The 15,631-nt window shown below is 33.8% G+C and overlaps 1 protein-coding gene across 1 annotated transcript in view; it reads right to left on the reverse strand.

The window, feature by feature from the left end:
• LOC115448606 overlaps positions 1-15,631 on the reverse strand; it is a 160,978-nt gene that overhangs the window by 104,170 nt on the left and 41,177 nt on the right. The window contains exons 2-3 of the mRNA XM_037444047.1: positions 12,739-12,819; positions 11,000-11,123 (exon numbers count right to left, since the gene is read on the reverse strand). Coding sequence (XP_037299944.1) covers positions 11,000-11,123; positions 12,739-12,813 — 199 coding nt within the window. The 5' untranslated portion in view covers positions 12,814-12,819. The remainder of the gene's footprint in view (positions 1-10,999; positions 11,124-12,738; positions 12,820-15,631) is intronic.

Consider the following 15,631-nt stretch of genomic DNA (forward strand, 5'->3'; position numbering starts at 1 on the left):
CAACGTATTAAGATGAAATTTGGTATGGAGACAGTTTGAAACCCTGGGAAGAACATAGGCTCCCGGGAAACTACTACTTTTATAATGGAAAACTTTAGCCTGAAAAACTTTATAACGCGGGCGGAGCCGCGAGCAAAAGCTAGTGATTTGATATATGGATAACAGTCTGTTTGGAATTAGGCATACAGGCGAACATAACGATAAAGATTTTTTAAAATCAAAATTAAACCTTTATTCTCCTAAATTTACCGATGGAGTCAACCGGCATGCGACAATAATTACAACATTAAATACAAAAGCAAACTTGGTATAAAGAAACTTTGCACCTAGGTTATTGCAAGTGAAACAAACTGATCACGGACATATCGATGGAACTGCTACATTTAAAAAGAGATATAATAAAATTACATTAACGCGAATACGTTAGCAACCCCTTATCATCCGGGGCGAACTCTGATAAAAATGTCTGTTCGTCGTGTGGCCGTAATTACCCTTCTCGTGATGGTTTTTACAGCCGTCAAAGCACATGTCTCAAAATAACCTTAAATAGTTGAAGCGGTTATCATCTTAATAGATGTAACAGGCCAATGTTGATGAAAATTCGTATCCATTGTCTCAAACAATTTTTCCTGTCAGCGTATGATATTATATACAAGGATCTATGTTGTCACAATGTGTACATTACGTGTCATTTAATCTAAATTCAATTTTACTTATGCTAATAGCGATATATTAAAATGAAAGTATTCAAGCAAATAAAAATAATTAACGCTTTTCCTTGTTATACTAGCTAACGTTATGGTTGTCAAACTTGTTTTATACCTAAATTCAGCCACGCGGCTCGAATACTAAATCGCAGTTTATTTGTAAAGAAACTTCCATCACGGCTTGAAAAGAACTATTTACCTTTCCTAATTAAACGAAGCGTGAAGAAGCAATTGGGCAGGTTGGGGTAACGACACCGACTGTCGCAAGAGGTTCAATTCGACAGTCGCTGCCGTTTATTGTTACTCACCATCATGATCCCTAGCGGAGGCAATTGGTGGTGGCGCTTTGAAAAAAACAAATGATTATTACATTCGTGGCCTATTGATGATTTGTAGGTAACTCGATAAACTTGCAGAAAAACACATTCCAAAAAAAATTTGACGATTGGTGATTTCGCGATGCTTTTAATAAAAATATTATTCCCCGTATAAAAAATTACGTAGCAAAAGCAGAAATTTCCCTTGGGTTCATCTCCGATAATAACATGAATGATGTAATTATCAACTCGGAATCTATTTGGAAACACGGCTTGAAGAGGATTTTCCTCTCTGTATACGTGATGCGATATATTTTTATTTTTAGTATGTGTTAGTCTGTTTCAAAATAGGTACACTTTTCTTATAAGCACTATATTTATGTAATTGAAAATATTTATTATGATAAAATATTATTATTTAAATATGATTTTACATTATTTATATTCTGGCAAAGAATTTTTATTACGTTTTTTACTTATCATACTACATATGGTTTTGAAACGGGGCTCTAAAATAAGACACTAGACCGATCTTCTATTTATTCATATATAACTGGTTTAATATATTAGAAACGAGCTCGACAACCAATCTACAACGTATTTACAGTATATACAAAAATATTGGATTCGTTTATCTTAAAAGGTTTCAAGTACCTCCCATCGTAATGTTAGTTTCTAATTCGGGTCCAATGTTTTCGTCGAAAATGTTATTTATTGACAATAAATGTGTCATATTAACACCTTTTGTTTGGACGTGGTAATGTTTTACTAACAAATTTACGACGGGTTAGTGAACGAGCGCTATTTTTTTACCGCTGTTTAAAATATATTTTATACTTATTACTGTTTAACACGTGGTGTATACCTTATGATTTAACTTTTTATTTTCGGGCCGGATATATTTCATTTCCGCCCGAATAGAGACCACCGTACACAAGGTGTTAAGACCCGCCATACTGGCCCAAGTAAGTGATTCGTGTCCGGGATCAGCCTGTGTATACACGGTTCCAACGGGCCGGCAAAATTGTGACGATTGTCGAGAGACAATCATGTCTAGTCAGTCAGCATTCTATTGGACCCCAATCTATTAACCATAAGGTGCAGTGGGGTAAAAAAACACTAATAGTGAAAAATACTCATCTATTAAGATCTTAATTTACAAAAAAAAAAACAAATATTAAATTATTATAATAATATTTATTATTGTGGTTATTTTATCTTATATGCCTAAAATAGTAAGACGAAATGTAAAAATGAACTAAAGGAATCCGGCGCTTTGTAAAAAAATAGTAAGTATAGTAACTAAATAAAGACGCCAAAAACATTTTTGCGATATAAATATTTTCCCGCAGAGATTTCTAACCCACATAACGTTAAGTTCCGAAGCACAAAGCATTGTCTGCGTTTCTGATCCAGCTGTTTTTCAAACACGAAACTCCGTCTCTTTGTAGTCCAATCTTTATTAAAATATGGCGCTAAACCCAATTTCCAAGCTATTCCGCATTTTCTCTGCGGCTATTTAATTGTCTTGTAGACTAGCTCAGATTTTTTAAAGCTCTGAGCGTGAAGAGTAAATTAAATTTCCTGCACGCTTGGGTTCATTAAAATTAGCTCGTTGGTTATAATATTTTTAGTCACTAAAAAGGTTTGCTTACAGCATTATTAAGAGGGAAATTCATTGAACATAATATTCTTATAATAATAATATATTAACTGTAATCTATGCATACCTTTTTTTATTTATTTAGTTTAAAAATATATTTTTAAAATAAATAAATAAAAGTTGTCAACTTACAGCTAAGCCAAAACGCTCACAATGTTACACTTTACTAAGTAAAATTAACTATTATAATTTACTTTGTATCTATCTATGCATATTACAGTGTTTCTTAGATGATCAAAAATTTTATTTATTGTTTTTTGAACGATCACCTGTTCGTTCCGATCTTTGTTACTATAAACTCTTTATTTTCCGAATTTTAAAATAATATTTTAGGGTACCGACGTTTATAATAAAAATAAATATATTTATTTTAATGTCGATATGAATTTCTATATTGAGTTCAAAATAATAAATGTTTTATTTTTAAGTCTTTTATCGACAAATACATCGTATGAGTTTTTGAAGTTATGGTAATATTGTATTTGGATTACTTTGTCCTTTTTTGGAGAGTTGAACAAAACATTTTTTAATTTCTACTCGAGAATAATGGCAACACAAAGAAAAGGTCCTTTGGCCAGTATTTATTTGGTTGCTTAAAAAATCTGTGCGGCAATGGTTTCGTAAAAAGATGATTTTGATATTTCGCATGCTCTTTGCGACAGCTATCGCATATAACAATTAGTGGTTAAAGCAATTCCTTGATCCCATATTAGTAAACGGGAGTCAATCTAACGTGTAATCTCTAGATTTTTTCTTTAATTTTCTTATCCCTATATATGTATATAGTTCGAGTTATATCAGCTACAAACCACTCTATCACGACTTTGTCATACTTAATCGTTGTTTAAATTGAATTAAATATCTAAATATGTGAATTGCCGGCTGTAATGTCTGTCTCTAAAAATATCGATTCTTAATTTGAAGCGCGGTAGTATCATCTAAAATATATTAAAAAGAGAAATGAATATAAAAAATCTCTAGAAACAGTCGTATGCAATTGAGTAGTTAATATTTCGTAAATTAATATTTATGAAGCATTAATTCTATACTAGTCTATATCTATGAAATCGTCGTTTTACCTTAGATGTAAAATAAATATTTTAAGGGACAAAAGTACATAGAAGACGCAAAGAACAAGCAACAGATCGTGAAAAGGGATTGCAATCCGGCCTCATTTTCAATCCGGCCGGATTGGACCGGATTTCCATAAATCCGGCCGGTTCCGACCGGATCCGGTCGGATTCGGAAAAGAGTCCAAGGTGCCGGCGGTTAGGGCTCCAGAGAAAGGAACCTCCTCACTATGCGTGCCGTATCAAGAACTAGGCAAAATAGTCGACGATTGAACGACCCAACCTGTGCCCCCGCGCGTTGCAAAAAAAATATTTTTTCAGAGGTGTCCCGGGAAAAACTCATATTTCGCCCAAATGTCCGCGATTTTGGCCGGGTTTATCCGGCGTCGGCAATTTAGATGACGGTAACCCTCAGTTCTTAACCCACTCACCTAACGCGAGCCTCTTTGGGTGTTGATTGAGGCCCTTCGGAATCAAACCGTTGACGGTAACTATTGGTCTAAACTATCATTATTATTCTTTTAAAATGAATTCTTTGAATTATTTATTCTTCTTTCTTTTATAATATATAAACTCTTTAGTATAAATAATCAATAATAACGAAATAAATAATCGATTTTCATTTTGAAAAAATATCTTAAAAAACAAATTGTGTTTATTGTTTCATCTGCTAATCGGCTCCTAATACAGCTGCAAATGCCTGCTGATGAGAAGGTTCTCTCAGCTTCTACACTTTTCGGTTTAATTTTTAACAAATGTTCTTAACAGACAAGTATTGTCCTCGAAAGCAGTGGCTTATCGTCGAACGACTCGCGCGCACAAGCATCACGCGTTTATAGTACTTACTCATACACCAGCACGGTTATTTTGACAAAAAATGCAAACACCGGACCCGGTCACCGGATCCGGTAAGTTGGTGTCGGATCCGGTATCTGTATATTGATGCCGGATCCGCCGGATTACCGGATCCGGTTTTCCGGATTGCAATCTCTAATCGTGAAACAACTTTAAAAAAGAATTCAATTTATCTATTTCTTTGATTACCAAAATATTGGTTAGAATATCACGCCAAAATCACTCATTGTGTTCAAAATCTAATTACTGGTAAATATTTTTGTGTTTAACATAGAGTAACATAGGGTATGACGGGAAGACATACCCACACGGGAAGATGGGCCTCCTGTGTCGGTTGTGTACTGTTTTACGGGGATGTAAACGGAGGGGGGGGGGGGTCTATAACAGGCTGACACACATTTAATCCACACAGTTTTGGTTACAGGTAGTAGAAAACATCAATTAAGCAAAAGTCTAAAGTTATGCTAATGTTAGACAATAGATACATAACTGCTACGAAACTAATAAAATAGTGATAACATTGACACCAATTTCATATTTTTATAACTAAGCCAAACATTATATGAATGAGTACGCGTCTGCTTTAATTTATCCTTCATGTCTGAATAAATAATTAAACTTATATCTGCAATATATAATATTTAAAGTACAACACTTTGTGGCGGCCCCACTTAGTGGTTAAAGGGCGGGTACCAGATGGTGAAGCTTAAACTGAATTTCATTAAAACAGACAGGGTTGGCGTTTGAAACACGGCGGTTTAGTGTGAATACTGTTACCTCCTAAATAATTAGTTTTTGTTGTAGAACAAAATCAAACAGAAGCTATTACTGCGTCTGAAGTCAGTCAATATAATGTAGTCGAACATATTGCAAGGATAACACGCGTAGTGTCTTTGATATAATGATTTAATAATAGCATTCCGGGCTTGTTGCAATGATAACGCTTCTTACCTTCTGGTGTCGTAGTCCTACAAAATGTCGGCATATGTATTGAGTTTTAGGAACACTGGCGATCTTGTATGTTTGGTAATTATTAGGCTATGAATTATTACAAAAAAATAAATTAACTTTTATTTGGTCTATATTTGAATGCGGCCATAGTGATTAATTTAGAAAAAGAAAACGATTGTTATTTAAAATCTAATAAATAGGGCAATTACAGTGAAACAATATAAATAGACTATAGTATATTCTTTTTTAATGTCAATATAGTTCCATCTTCACCAAAACTGGAGAACAGAAAACAGATTTGCCTTCAATATTTATATAGGGCCTAAAATCGACACACTACGAGTATTTATCCAAGGAAGCAGCGCAAACATGCGGATGTTACCAAAACTGTTGCCTCTTAAATAAAAAAGGTCCATGCAATTAACGAACAATACCTTGCTAATCGTTTTAATTCTTTTATTAATTTTACAAATATGTCAAATTGAGAATTATACTTTAGGTTTTTTTAAATATATTTTTACTTGCATAATTTAAAAGATAATCCGAAACTCCACGGGAGACTCAACGGGGTCTATGTTGGCGTGACCAAAAAATGGGGGCTTGAATTCACCTATCAATGTAGGCAGATAATATTTTAAAAAGCTCAGCGACTATTACATGTAAATACTTGCATATTCGGGGAAAATTTTGCTGCAAGGGGTCCAGCAGAACCATAAAAATTTTGAAAATAGTCTATGAAAAAAAAAGTTCGGGAATCCCTGATCTAAACCTTCGTCATTAAGCATAATATTGCCTTACCTGCCTGGTAGAGTTTAGCATGACATCTCCCGTCAAGTATAATACATAGCATCAACAATAAAAATAATATTTACATGATTATTAGGCATAATCATATTCCAAGATACATTTTTGATTATCAAGTTACATTTAAATTAGGTTCTCAGGCTGTAATAAATAGTTTTAGATCGTAAACATCTTCTAGAATGATTCCATTGCACAGAGATTGATTGTCCGCTCTCAGATATACAATTTGCGCACAAAATGTTGCCTGTCAGGCGTAATATTTTCATCATAAATTGGATCTGTTCTTCACAAAAAAGTGATTTTTGGCAAGAAATACAATGAAAATGTTGTGTTTGTACGAACATTATGAAAACAAAATTAATTAGTTTGTGTGGGGAAAGCTAAAATGGAATTCGTAATAGAAGTCGTCAAGTCTGCAGCTGAAATTTGCCACCAGCCCGCGTTACACCAACATGTTGAATAAGGTTAATTTTCACTTATATTTCTAATTAAAATGTTGGTGTTATTTATTATTTGTTTGGGATACATGCTTTTGTACATTCTAGGAAACATGGAAAATGAACTTCTAATTAAATTTGTGTAACATTTGGACTAAAGTTTATTTATTTATTAGCAACAGTTACAGACAAACTATACAAACGTAAGATCTATGTTTAAATTTAAAAGATAACAAACTTTAAGCCCTATAACAATATTATGTCACAGCTGCGCTGAATATTATAACAATTACATAAATCAACAAATATTTATAAAATTAATTGTGTTATATTATATTTGTAATGATAATAAAAATTACCGTCTTTCTTCTAACGTTGACCTAATTTCGATGTATCCTATTTTTATTATTTGTGCTTATTTTGCTGTCATTTAATTATATTTTGCTTTTTAATAGCATGCTTTCTAGTTTCTACCGACAATCAATTGAAGCTTTTTATTTCTCCCTATTATAAACATCGCTTATTGTATCTCTTGTATTTCTTACATTAATTTGTGTTTCCTGCACTATTTATTACAGTATACGCCTACAATATGAGTTATGGTAAGAGGTCGCGCAATCGCTGTTAATTTGTTGACCAGAAACACTAATTATTGACTGACAGTTGCTTCATCTTCAGCGTTTGTTAAATGGGTGTCAGACGTACGAATAAATACACGCACTTGCGGTTCCGCGACCTTTTTCGCTAGTGTTTCACCTGAAGTAGGTGCAATTTAAAATCGCCGAGCAAATTCGTCGGTGATTTGAATTTTGTCTCTGTCTTTGCACTTACGTGTGGCATATTAAATAATAATATGATAAATGCTCGGTTTTGTTTAACCATTTCTTTACTCAGACTCTACATTACTTATTCGTATATTATTTTTCGAGCACACTTGTCGAGTGTTGTCGAGCCGTGTAAGTACGCGTTCTTTAAAACAGCGTGTTTAAAGTTCGTCCGACCGTCGCCCACTTCAGGTTCATAGTAGTTTCCAGTGGGGAAGGGTGAGGTTTTCCGAAAGGTAACCCGAGACAACATATAGGTACTATAATAATATTAACCCTGTGTTATATACTGTCCCACTATTGGGCACGGGCCTCCGCTACATCTGAGAGGGATTAGGCCTTAGTCCACCACGCTGGTCTAGTGCGGATTGGTAGACTTCACACACTCTTAAAATTCCTATAGACAACATCCCAGGTATGCAGGTTTCCTCACAATGTTTGCTTTCACTGTTAAAGCAAGCGACAATTCACAAAGAATGCACACATATTTTTTTTAGAAATATCAGAGGTGTGTGCCTTTTGCGATTTGAACCTGCAGACATTCGTCTCGGCAGTCCGTTTCACAACCAACTAGGCCAGCCATACTCAACCTGTGGCCCGCTGAACCAATGTGATTGGCCCATCTTGAGTTACAGGTAAAGTTTTTAAATTTCGCACCCATCAGAAAATCATGTAATATATAGCTGGCTTCATTGTGACCAGCTTTCCTTTTTTCAATAATTAATACATCTCTAATTTTGAATTACGTTTTTTATTAACAACTAAAAAAAATTTGGCGGCCCGTGCATCAAGACCGAAACGTTTTTGTGGCCCCTTTAAAAAAAAGGTTTAGTATGACTGAACTAGGCTATCGCCGCTTTTTTTATACATATATGTACTAACATTGACAAATGCGGTCTACAAATCGTTCTAATGATAATTTGATTTGCATAAATCACGAAAGGGGAGCTGGTAGGAATCGGGTTATATAGAATCTTCACTACTAGTAATTTTCGACCTTAAAGATTTTAGTTGGAATATAATATTTTTTTAGTTGGAATATAACCATATATACATGTACTATGTAAGATTTGGCGTTCCAAACATTTACTGTGTTCAACTGAAGTACACTGTAATCCATACAACTGCTTTAGTATGGTTTCAATATTGACAGCTTGTGGTTGTGTACGGAGTGGCGCTCATGATATAAGAACTTGAGTCTAACTGTAAACTTGGTTGTGATGTAAACCTTATTAAATACATTCTTGATTTATTTAATATTTTACTATATTTATATCCTGTAATTACTTATTATTAACTTAATTAGTATAATTGCTTTATCCATTCTAATTGATATAAATAAAGAATATTAGTCAAATAAGTAAAATTATTTGTTGTTCAAGTGAATAAATAGGTCATAACAGTGACGATTTTGGTTTCCATTTTAGTTCAGATTTTGAACAAATATTTATATGGACGTTCGTGTCCATAGAATATACGTCAATGCATATAACTGGGCATATAACATTATTTTCTGCCAATAAACAACAGTATCCGAGTGAATACGATTAATCGATTATGCGTAATTAAAATGTCACTACTTCCGACTGTCGCTACGACGACGTACTTGACATGATTACCGATTCGGACAGTGCGGATATTATCGCAAGGTGTAATGGGGAATTTAATTCTCGCCCGTCATTATTAAGCATCATCCGGAAATGGAACATTGACAGAAATGAGTTAGGATTATTTATTCGTAAATTAAATATGAGATACGTGCACGGAGATTTATGATCTATATATGATAGAAGGATAATTATTAATAATATTCATTTTCATTATCATAAAATACTCATGACAGGTAAGGTACAGCTCAGGTGGGTCTGTGAGCGGGAAATTTTACACAAAGAAATCATAAACGAGGTAGATCGCATTAAGGAAGATTTTGATGATTATTTTCTCATGGGAGTTAAATCACATAAGGCGCATCGCTTGTTTTTGATGATATTGTTTTTAATCATTGAAGATTCCGAAATCTTTCACATCAACTTTATCCACACGCGAATTTCAATTTAATTTTAAATTATATTACTTATATAATATTATAAATATGGATGCTTGGATGTTTAAATATTTGTTAGAAGAAAAGGCAAAAACCGCTGATCGGATTTGAATGAAAATTGGTACACGGATAGACCCGGGATTAACATAGTCCTACAAACCAATTTTTACTCCGGTATTTGCTCACATGGGAAATATGTCAACATTTTATCTGATTTTTTGAGTAGATGGCGCTTTTGATCTTTACATTGATTTAGATACATTTGTAGCATAAAATGATGTACGCGGTTAAAGCCGCGAGCAACACCCAGTAGCATATATGCGATCATTACGAAATATCACGCCAAAAACCTGGTCGCTGGAAGGCAACCGAAAGTAATTAAATAACATATTAAATAGCTCCAACTACTCAAATACAGAAATGTGGGTATAACTAACACATCCCTTCATCAACAATATTTTGTGAAACAATATAACTAAATATTTTTCGAAATCGAACTTGTATAGGATCAAAAGTAGGCTTGTGGTTTTTAAAACATCCATGTTTAAAAAAAGTAATATATTCGTGATACTGCAATCCAAAGTAAAACATTACAAGAAAACCATTTTGCAGAATGTTAGACATTTAAATTAAACTATTTTACGAATTTTACGAAGAAAAGTAAAATATTAAAACCGCGATAAAATTCGTAAAATAGTTTAATTTAAACATTTTTGAGAAATTTCTCCTCCTACCTTCATATCCAATTTTAATGTAAAACTGAAAACTATGTAGTAATGGTTTCCCAATAAATCGTCTTTGAGGTATTATGAATCCATTTTGTAAATTGTGTATTTATCATTTTTATTTGAAAAAAGATTTTTAAGCTCAGTCTAGTGTCGGATTTTTCAAGCCATTGATAATTTTAATATGACCTTTTAATGAGTACTATCTACTAAGCACACGTGTTGTTTAAATATAAGCTGACATCAACATGTTTATAAATTAATAGAATACGTAATTAGGTAGTTACATACATACTCTATCGAATATTTGATAAAGAAATATGAAATAATTAAAATATCTCTCAAATTATTCAGCTTTATAAGCGTTGCACAGACGCTGTCAGCTTGTTGACAGGAAACACTACACCACTATGAAACACACTATTTTTAGTTCAATAATTTCGTCGACTTCAGCGACTCACATTTTCATGGTAATGTAGTGTCGGGGTCAAGTTGATGGCGTTTGCGCTATGCCGAGTGCAGTGATATTATAGCCTTAAAGTAATATTTATTTTAGTAGTAACTACCCAATACCTCATTAGCAAATGCAGTGTTATACTTACTCGGAGTGATCTTCTCTGGTTCCAGAAAACTCTCGGATTCTGGTTCTGTCATGTCGCCATTTAGGTACCGCTGTTCCACTTCTATGAAGTGGCCCATGGTCACAATTGTGATAGAGAAGTACACCTGCACAAATATGTTTACATTGAACTGGTTTTTCTAATTATAAAAAGAGTTTGTTCAATTTTCTGTTTTTAGAAAAGCGAGTTATTGCTATTGTTGATTCGAAATAAAAGCACATACAATAGGGCCAATAATTAATTCCTTTCAATTGCTTAAAATTATAGAAAAACGGATTATAACAAAGGCTTATTAAAGTCGGCAAAAAAGTGAGGAAATAATATCTTGAAACTTTTAAGGGCAATACAAACAGCATCGTATTATATATTTCCCTAAAGAATTTAATATCAAAAACGGTTTATTACCGCATCGTTACGTCTAGTTTCATGAATCAATAAATGGAGACTACAGCGTGTGGACACGCAACTTCTTGTTGATGTAAGAGCGAACACCTCAATATGGTGATAGAAAAGAAATTCTTTTAATATTTAACGATAATGACATTTTTTACAGAGTACACTACTAAACAATTATGGAACCTAAACAAATGAAAAGAGTTAAAGTACAAAACTTAAAATGTTCCAAACTATAATTATATTTTACGATAAAAACTCAACCTAGAAGATCTTGTTATAAACACGTCTGATAAATATTTAAACGTTGTAAATATGAACGCGGCTGTAGTTGAGTGCTCGAACGTTCAGCAAACTTTACCAATGGTAGGCCGTGCGTTAAAATATCGTCCAAACGTGTATCCACACGAAAGTAGATAAGTTATGCGTTTTACATGGTTTCTATCGGGTGTGTTCAGGCCGTTGTTAATTACATATAAACAGAGAATTAGCACAGGGAATGTAAAGAACAAACCGTGACATGAAAATGATCCGACACATTATGCAATACAAATACAAATATTTGCATTGTTGCGGCGATATTGTTTACTTCCAATGTAGATTTAACTCAATAAAATTATCCTAGAATGCACTTTGTTTAAATATGTATGTACAATACAGTATCGTGAACAATTTCCCGTATTTTTATTTGATTACAGTAAAGGGAAATGTTGCAATAATAATTTATTTTAATATTTCATTCTCTTTTGGATTTTAATTCGATAAAGAAATAGCTAATCCATTATAAAATATTTTATTAATAAACTTCCTGCTAATATTGGTAAAAAAGTGAGATTTGGTAATATTTAAAAATACGTTTGCTTTACAAAACGTTCTTTTCAAATACATAGGAATTTACTTTGACAAAGATTCAAATAATCTATCCCCGTTCCTTTCCTTTGAAGCTACGCATATGAAATACTTTTCCTATTGTAAATGTGTGTGGACAGTAGAAATCACTTTACTTCGAATAGTCCTGCTCGTTTGTAGTCTTATTCAATAAAAAGAAAAACCCGGTGTGTCTGCATTTAAGAGTAGTTAAAAAAAAATTTACTACGAAAGAACACGAATCGGCGATTTTTAGGTCTTTTCTGTTTTTTATTTATTTGTTAGCGTACATCTCTGAAACTACTTAAAACATTGGTTAGAATACGCCTACGCTGACGGACACCTATGCGTGCAGAGATCTAAAATTGTTATCAAAATCTGCTTACTTACTATTTTGATAACTTAAACGATATACGTATTATAGAAAGGTATAGTTTATATGCTATAGTAGTTGATCATACCATGGTGTATAACGCCGCCGCGTAACAACCGCGGCGGAGGCTGCGCCAGCAGCAGCATGACTGTATGATCGGCATCTTGACCTGATGAGAAACAATACAAGTTAACATGGATTTCTCAATAATTATGTCAATATTACACTGAATAAAAATCCAATGATTGACACAAAACCTTAGTATAATAAAAAGTTTTGGAAAAGCAGTTATAATCTATATAAGTATATAGTCACGCCATCACGTGTGAACGGCTGGACCGATTTCACTATTTTTAATGTTGTGTTTGTTATTGTCAAGAAGGATCTTATGAAAGAAATAATTAAGGAAGTTGAGCGGAACGTTAGAAAATGTAGGGAAAAGTTATTTTCAGCGATTGACAGAATGCGCGCTGCAAAATAGTTAAGATGGGACAACGTCTATCGAGTCTACTAGTACTTAATAAAAAAAATTAAGGTTAAATACAATAAAAGCACATATAGTTCGCGACTAACAGTCCATAGACATTGTCATGGGCGTATGCTGGTTTATAACGCGACTTTTATCCGCTGCTTTGCACAGAACCCACAAGAATGGTTTTATGCAATCGAGCTTGCCGTATTGTGCTGAATCGGTTCGTACAACTGTAGCAATGTGTATGGGCTGTCTTAGCGACCGGCTAAGGATAGCCGCAGTCATGTTATCATTAGATCAGCCTCTCACACATACATGAACCGTGAAACGACATTCCGGTCACCAGCTACTTTTAATTCTAGACAGCGGTCCATGTATCAATAAACTAAGATCCATAAAAAAAAATTCGCGTAGAATGTTGACTAATTCCCGGCTACCGATAGCTTCCGCAAAATTTATCAAAATGTCGTCATAGCAACTAACCAACAACCCACAAAAACACGCAATACATTCGCTGAGTAATATTATCTGTGATGTCAGCCACTATCTAACGTACTATCAGAACTTATCATATCTAATGTATCTAAGCAGTGGTCATCATTATATTCGCTTTATAAAATTATCCTTCCTTTATAATATATACGCCACATATTTTTTTGCAACAATGAGCTCGTTTCCTTTTTTTAAATACGGTCGTATTATTAATAATAATAATAATAATAATAATATCAGCCCTGTATTAAATACTTGCCCACTGCTAAGCACGGGCCTCCTCTACTACTGAGAGGGATTAGGCCTTAGTCCACCACGCTGGCCTAGTGCGGATTGGTAGACTTCACACACCTTCGAAATTCCTATAGAGAACTTCTCAGATGTGCAGGTTTCCTCACGATGTTTTCCTTCACCGTTAAAGCGAACGATAAATTCACAAAGAATACACACATGATTTTAGAAAAGTCAGAGGTGTGTGCCTTTAGGATTTGAACCTGCGGACATTCGTCTCGGCAGTCCATTGCACACCCAACTAGGCTATCGCCGCTTCTTATTACGCATTATTATTACGGTAAACATTTCCTCAATAAACATTTCATTCGTCATCCTTAACTATTAGATACTAGATCTATAATGCCTCGTAATTACACTGACTAGATTACACATGTGTCTTTTAGGTAGAATAGGGTGACGATACAAACTAATGAGACCGTAATTATTAACCATCCAATATATAAACCATAGTTTCAATTTCTAAATTCAAAGTTGCTTTAAAAAAAGTTATAACACAAAAATAAACAATTGAAAATAATTGAGTAAATACAGCAAATTTCCAGCTCATTTATGTTGATACTAACAGCAAGTAAAGTTCGAAACAATTAAAACTACGTCTCGAGCTTCAGTAACGCAAACCAGCGAAAATTTACTTCAGAATTGGGAGGAACTGATCCTTGTAAACAATTCACTATTAGTTTCGAACGTTCTGGAAAATATTGTTTCAGTTTTCAACATGATTTCTTCGAGTAATTTATTAATGTCGGTTAATACATACATTGTGTTATTAATACAGTGAAGGAAATGTTACAACTATGAATGTGAAAGTTCATGCAAATGTTTGTATCATCATCATCAGACCGTTGCAGTCCATTGCTGGACATAGCCTCGCCCAAGGTACGTCACAGAGCCTGGTATACTGCTTTATGCATCCAGTCGCTGCCGGCCCTTTTATGTAAGTCGTGCCGCCATGTGGCCAGAGGGCGTCCTACGCTACATTTTCCAAGACGATCTCCACTCCAGAACACACTCCAGCTGTTATCTGTTCTACGACTTACGTGGCCAGCCCAATTCCACTTCAACCTATTAACTTCCACGGCTATGTCGGTTACCCTGATTCTCTGACGAATCACTTCGTTCCGAATGTTTGTATGCAAGAAGTAAACTCGGAAACCGCTGAAAGGTTTTGGATAAAACTTCATGCATAGATAAAATAATTCCTAGCTTAACTTTAAATTATAGGCTATGTTGTATCCCGAAAAACTACACGGGAAGATTTTTATACCAATCTAGGTCTTTTTGCGGGCTGAACGACTAGCAACATTTAGTATATACTGCGACCAGAACCTAGTGAGCATATGTGTTGCTCGTGACTCCGCCGATTTTCATTAAAATGTAATTTTTATTATTAATTTTATAAGAAGCTATTTTTATAAGTAAGTACAGGAATATATATTTTTTCCAGATCCTTTTAAAATTTGAATGGTTTAGTATAAAATATCTGAGACCGCCATCAACTTCTAAAAACGTTTTATTGCTCGCAAGTATTCAAGATATTAATTGCCTTTGCGGTGTTTCAATTTAAACTTTATTTCTGTTGTTGAGTGTTATCGGTTAACGAGAATCCTTAAATTTTATTTTTTATGGTTGGATGGAGTTTTTATTTAAAATTTAATTGCTTTTAATACTTTTATAATGGAGAAAGAATATTTTAGTTTAATACGAGTATATTGGTATCTCAATT

Source organism: Manduca sexta, chromosome 27 (assembly GCF_014839805.1).
Source record: "Manduca sexta isolate Smith_Timp_Sample1 chromosome 27, JHU_Msex_v1.0, whole genome shotgun sequence".
NCBI lineage: Eukaryota > Metazoa > Arthropoda > Insecta > Lepidoptera > Sphingidae > Manduca > Manduca sexta.